This window comes from Balaenoptera acutorostrata, chromosome 3, assembly GCF_949987535.1.
Source record: "Balaenoptera acutorostrata chromosome 3, mBalAcu1.1, whole genome shotgun sequence".
Lineage (NCBI taxonomy): Eukaryota > Metazoa > Chordata > Mammalia > Artiodactyla > Balaenopteridae > Balaenoptera > Balaenoptera acutorostrata.
This window is the reverse complement of record NC_080066.1, coordinates 105,268,034-105,274,718: the sequence shown is the minus strand read 5'-3', so window position 1 is coordinate 105,274,718 and position 6,685 is coordinate 105,268,034. Positions and strand designations below refer to the sequence as shown.

At 41.3% G+C, this 6,685-nt stretch overlaps 1 gene segment (V, D, J or C); it reads right to left on the bottom strand.

Moving 5' to 3' along the window:
- LOC103017095 (T cell receptor alpha variable 12-2-like) lies at positions 1-3,161 on the bottom strand. The segment is given in 3 exon segments: positions 1-54; positions 2,614-2,897; positions 3,110-3,161. Coding segments are annotated over 3 exon segments (390 nt in total).
- Positions 3,162-6,685: the final 3,524 nt, after the last annotated feature.

The window sequence follows — 6,685 nt, the reverse complement described above, 5'->3', positions numbered from 1 at the left end:
TCATGCTCTATGTTCTAGTATGGGAATGTAGTATTTCGAGAAAGACCAAAGGAGCTAAGAGAATAATATGCTGGTGTCCTGGTCACTACTCTCAGAAAATCTTGAGTCTTGGCTTTGAATAATAATTTTCACATTTCTTTAGATTTTTTTTCTCTTAAGTGGTTTACACTACATTATTTCAATTCTTCCACATTTGTAAGACCAGTGTTCTAAACCTCATTAAATGAAGAAAGAAATTAACATTTTAAATACAATAATTATAAAGTCTATCTGAATGTGAAACATGTGACAAGAGAGTTCCATGTTAGTTGTAGACATTGCTGGTGCCCAGCCTAGATCCCCTTTTCCAGACCAGTGTACCCGGTCCCCAGCTGCTGCAAGTGTTGGCTACACTTGGCTTACAGTTGCCCTCTTCCCCAGAAAACTGATCTATGCCAATAAAGGTCACCATTCTCCAGTAGGGTATACCCCTGCTCAAATGACTGCTTTATTCTGGGGTACAGAGGTCAGCTGTCTGGTCCCCTTGATTCACGGAGGGAGGGATCAATTCGGTGGTGCTTTTCATGCTTTTCATGCTCCAGAGATCCCCATGAGGTCAGGCTGGATCAAGAGTCCAGCTGAGCCACATCCATGCCTACCCTTTTCCCTTCCATCTTAACTTGCTTTTCTCAAAAAATTATGGATACAGGAAACCCCAATTTAGGCTTTGCTTTTAAGGAACTGAAGACAACATGCTACCTCCTTTAATCCTAAACCAATGCTGAAATACGTATAATAGTATAGCCTAAAATCAAATGGCTCATTGCAACAAAAGATATTTAAACCAGCACCAGAAACTACGTTCTTTCCAGTGGCACCAGAAGGCACAAAAGGAAAGTGGGATGAGAATTTGACCATCTTGCTTCCAGCACAACTTCATGCCGTTTCTCAGTGCCTTTCAAATGTTTTTTCCTAGAGTTGGAAATATTTCAAGACATAAGTCTGCAGGCTGAGGATTTGAAGCAAATTCTGATTGGACTGCATCATTTTAGTCAGGGACTATGTGAACAAAACCGAATAAAAATCTTAATTCCTCATTTCCAAGTTGTCCCACTCTTTGGACTACATAAACAATGTCATGTCTAACAGACCACAGCTTCAGCTTTACAGTCAGTGTGACTTTTAATTTTTTTCCCTCTAATTCAACTTTAGATTTATTATAAGGCTGAATTTCCATCAGGTCACAAACATTTTTCCTGGACTTGGGCATATGTTATAGGACAATTCCACAGTGCAAGTGAGTCAGGAGAGGGGGAATATTCATATCCTTGCTGGTGTTCTCAACTCCCCTCACCAACATTTTCTAAAACATCCTCAGTACCATATGGTCTTTGACAGTTGATCCATGTACGTCTTTTTTTTTTTAATTTTTTTTATTTATTTATTTTATTTATGGCTGTGTTGGGTCTTCGTTTCTGTGCGAGGGCTTTCTCTAGTTGTGGCAAGTGGGGGCCACTCTTCATCGCGATGCGCGGGCCTCTCACTATCGCGGCCTCTCTTGCTGCGGAGCACAGGCTTCAGATGCGCAGGGTCAGTAATTGTGGCTCACGGGCCCAGTTGCTCCGCGGCATGTGGGATCTTCCCAGACCAGGACTCGAACCCGTGTGCCCTGCATTGGCAGGCAGATTCTCAACCACTGTGCCACCAGGGAAGCCCCTCCATGTACGTCTTTAATCACCATAACAAAGCTCCTTGGTGTCTAGAATTTTTTATTCCCGATGCTACTCAGAGATCCTTCTCAGGAAATCTGAAGTCATTCTGTGCTCCCAAGACCTGCTGCGGGTACGGGACATTCTATGGCTGTAGCTAATTCTACCATCTCCAGCCATACTCAAGTACATATGAACCAACATGCTCTCCCACAGGCATCAAGCCAGGAACTTTGAGTTTTACTCAGCCTTACTCAAAAATGGTAACATAAGCCTTCTCTGATCTGAGCCCCTGCAACTGCCTAGGCTTTTTGTTTCAACCAGTTCTCACTTTCTGACTCCAGTCCTTCTACCCACTCATCAAATGTATCCTTATCTTATCCACCAGTGGGGTAGCAGTTGAGGGTGGAGATGGGGTGGGGGATCTGTAACAAAAATAACTCATGACTTACAACTTTTTTAAAGTAGTTGCTTAAGGCTCCTTTCTTTTGCATTTCTGTTTTTCCATACTTGTTTAGAGTAATGAATATCAAACACCTTGCATAACTACATGGGGAAAGAGCAATTTGGACTAAGGACAGTGAGGGGATATCTCAGTTATCATATTAAAATACTGTTGTCATATATAAGAGCATCATAATACCAACCCCATTGAGTAAATTTGTGGTATAAAACTGGAGTACAAACCGAAGACTGGAAAATATTCCAGTCATTCAGACCAAATTGTGTCTTTAATTTCCCTTCAGGGTCAATTATTTCCAGAATCATAAAAATATTTTCCTCCGTTAATTCTTAATTGTCACTTTCATCTAGAAAGGAAGCAGAATTGCTGTGCCCTGAAGCCTAAGCTCTCCATCAGGCAGTGCTGGGGCCCCATCAGGTTTGGGTACCGACTGCAGGTGCCTGGGGAGCACTGTGTGCTCACTGCACAGAGGTAGGTGGCTGAGTCGCTGGGCTGGGAGTCTCTCATGAGCAGGGAGACGTACTGCTTGGCTTTATTGACCTGGGCTGTATATCTTCCTTCCTCTTTGTCTTTATTCAAGCTTCCATACAGGAGCAACTCAGGGCCTTTGCTGGGGTACTGTCTGTACCATGAGAAGTAATCAGAAGCCCTGTCACTATAAGTGCAGTTGAGAGAGGCGACGGCTCCCTCTGGAACATGCAGAGAGGCAGGACTCTGCTCCACTCCCTTCTGTTGGCTCCTCATCCCTGTGCAAAGACACAATGAATGGTCAGTGGAAGAAGATTGGCTGGGTAATGGATGCTTCCTCTGCAGAATGTAAGTTATCTTTCCAGAGGCCTCCCACCTCTCCCTTCCCTTATTTAAGGGAAATAACATCATGTTTCTATCCATGGGCCTACAATAGAGATTGACTCCAAATACTTTACTTTTTGTTCCCATAGAAATGCCCCAAACTCACACGTTAACTGAAGCCACAGGATCACCAGTAAAGCTCTTGAGGATTTCATCATTCTTTCCTCCCCTGGTTCACTGAGCATTCAAATTTTAAACCCTAAAAGAAAAATGAGTCGAACTCAGACATTTCTAACTCTTCTGCCTTAGAAATCATAAAAGGAATCTGTTCTACAAGTGAAAAAAAGAAATTCTTTTCACCACCCCTGTTACACCACCGAGCTCCTCCTCTCATATACCTCTCTCTCTCTCTCTCTCTCTCTCTCACACACACACACACACACACACACACACACACATACACACACACGGAGGAATACATGAGAGCTCTCCTCAGAGTCTCTGAGAAGACACTGCCATCTTGTGGACTCAAGACAGTGATCAAAGAGATATTCAAAACATAGACCCTTTTTTTGTGAACTGATGAAAGTAAAAATCTGCCACTTTCGTTAAATTAAAAATTTGAGAAGCATATGGTCCAACTCAATGTGTGTGGGGAGAGCTTGACGTGGATGTGGATGTGTTTTACATCAAATGGCAATGCTTGTGTGAGCAAAAGCAGTTATATCAAGTGACCAGCTTGGTTAATACACCTTACTGGTAGTAGCCCACTCAAAATTGCGTTAAAATTTCATTCTTGTACAGCCATCTAGAATAAATGTCTGGTCCTAGATCATGGATAAATGACTATGCATGATCATGATTGATCATTGGATAAATGTGGTCCTAGATCATGAAGATAACCACCATTTATGTGAGTACACCACTCTAAGAATTCCTTACAGTGGCCCAGCAGGCCCAAGGTGGTGAATATAATTGGTCTCTGTAAATGGCATGAAAATGCCCTTGTCCTTCTTGTTCTTTATCCTCCTATACAAAAGTTTTGAGTGTGATTAGGAAATGACTAGAAAAAATGACAAAGTTATAGTGGCTAGAATGGTCACACCACTTTTGTGGTGGTAGAAAAGAGCAACAACCCTGATACAAAGGAAAGGAGAAACTTAGACCCTGGAAAGTTTGTGTTTGTGGCAGGGAGGGGGATTAATGCCATCTTTGTATGCTAGACCCAGCACTGCAGCCTATCAGAACAACCATATGGTCTGTGAAAACAGAAAAACTCATATGAATACGGCTTGTCCTGGACTATTCTGCTGTGCTTCACACCATCAATGGAAGCTGCTCAACTTGGATTACTATCCCTGTAGGTGTCCAAACCTATAAATCAGCACAACCTTGTTTCAGTATGACTGGTACAAACATATATGTTTCTAATGTCTAAGCATCCTGAATTATGCCTCACGAATGACACTGCTCATATAGCTTAACCAAAGTGAAGTAATGATGATTCTAATTAAGCTTAACAATGAATTCAAAACTGGATCGGGGACTTCCCTGGTGGCGCAGCTATTAAGAATCCGCCTGCCAATGCAGGGGACACAGATTCAAGCCCTGTTCCAGGAAGATCCCACACGCCACGGAGCAACTAAGCCCACGAACCACAACTACTGAGCCTGTGAGCCACAACTTTTTAGCCCACCTGCTGCAACTACCAAAGCTCACGCGCCTAGAGCCCATGCTCTATAACAAGAGAAGAAACTGCAGTGAGAAGCCCACACACAGCAATGAAGAATAGCCCCCGCTCGCCGCAACTAGAGAAAGCCTGCACGCAGCAGTGAAGACCCAACACAGCCATAAATAAATAAATAAATAAATAAATTTTATTTTAAAGAAATCTAGTCTCCTATAAAACGTTTCTACTAAGGTTAATTATTTAAGTATGTTCCCTAAGGAGACTTTCTTTCACAGTAATTTGAAATCAAACTTTGATATGTGCTCAAAATTATTTGACTTGAAGTTCCTTTTCTATTTTCCAAAGTCTTTTGGACATCTCTTATTTTTTCTCTTAGATATTTCACTGTGGGGTTACTAGCCTTCAAGTTGACCCAGCTCACTGAAATTACACCTGACAAAGTGAGGTCAGTTGATTGAGGACAGGCTGAGACCCTGAGTAGATCTAATTATTTAACAGAGCCCACTGAGCCAAAGAAGGCCAGAATCTGAGTCTGCAGGTAAGGGCCAGAGAAAACTGAATTGCACCACATACCAAGCAAGGAGAACATACACAGAGTAGAGAGTTACAAGGGTGGGAATGACAAGAAGGAAAAAGGGAAAAAAACAGAGAAGGGCCAAGCAACTTTTATTCAGTAGATATTTCTCAACTGACTACTATGGGCCAGTCACTATTCTAGGCACTAAAGGTAAAGCCATGAGCAAAACAAACAACATCACTGACCTCATAGAACTTCTACTCTAATTGCAGTTATAAACAATGAACACATTGACATGTAAGTGTCAACAATATAACTGCACATTATGGTTACTACCATAAAGGAAATGACCAGGGTGTTGTGATAGAATTAAGAAGAGGTTTACGAATGGCTACATTAGTCAGGAAGATCAGCAGAAGTCAGATCCGTTTCTCTACAGTAGTGATATCAGAGCTGACACCTGAAGGATAAAATGAGTCAGGCTCACCAAGATTAGGGGAAAGAAAATTGCGGGTGCATGAAAGAATAAGACCCAGTGTGGGACAGGACACGACAAGTTTAGAAAATTGAAAGGAGATCAGTGTTCTGGCTGCACAGAGTCAGGGAAAGAGAGTTGAGAGCTGAGACTGAATGGTCAGGCAAGATTCAAATGATGCAGAACCTTGTGTATCACAGCCAAGAGTTTCTATTTTACTCTAGGAGCATTAGAAATCCACTGCAGCATTTAGGCAAGTAGCAACAACCTCTGATTTACACTTAAAAAAATCACTCTTGCTACCAGTTAGATTAGTGCTTCTCAAACTTCAAAGTGATTGAAACACCTGGGGATTTGTTAAAACGAAGATTCAAGCTCAGGGAGTCTGGAATAGAGCCTAGTGTTCTGCACAAGTTCCAATATTGCTGGTCTGCATGTTGAATATCAAAACTGTGGGTAAAAAAAAAAAAAAAACTGTGGGTAACACATTGCCTGGAGAGAAAAGAGAGCACCTAGAAGGTAACCTGGATCAGAACAGTGTTGTTCAAACTTTGTTTAATATTATCTTATTTTAGGAAAGGATATGAGTTCTTGTTCTGTGTTTTCTAATCTTATTTTATTTATTTTTTTAATGACAAAATGTGTAATGACAAAAATCTTACAGCGTAAAATAAAAGAAAATTAAAACGCTGTGAAAATTTTCACTTAGTAAAATGGAAACTAATTTAAAATAATCATATCCATACTTGGTATAATACTGGAACATCAGCAGCCTCATATGCTGCTGTTGAAGCCATGGCTTGGTGAAAATTTTCTTCATGGAAACCAGACATTCAGTGTCATGGTTTTCCCTTAACCAAGCAATTTCACTTCCACTGAAACTACAGCTTTAATGATGTTCATAAGAATATTGTCTATAATACTGGATAATTGAAAAAATACTAAAAAGGGATTCATTTCTAGAAGTACATCTAAATAATGGAAACTAGGGCTTCTCTGGTGGCACAGTGGTTGAGAATCTTCCTGCTAATGCAGGGGACACGGGTTCCAGCCCTGGTCT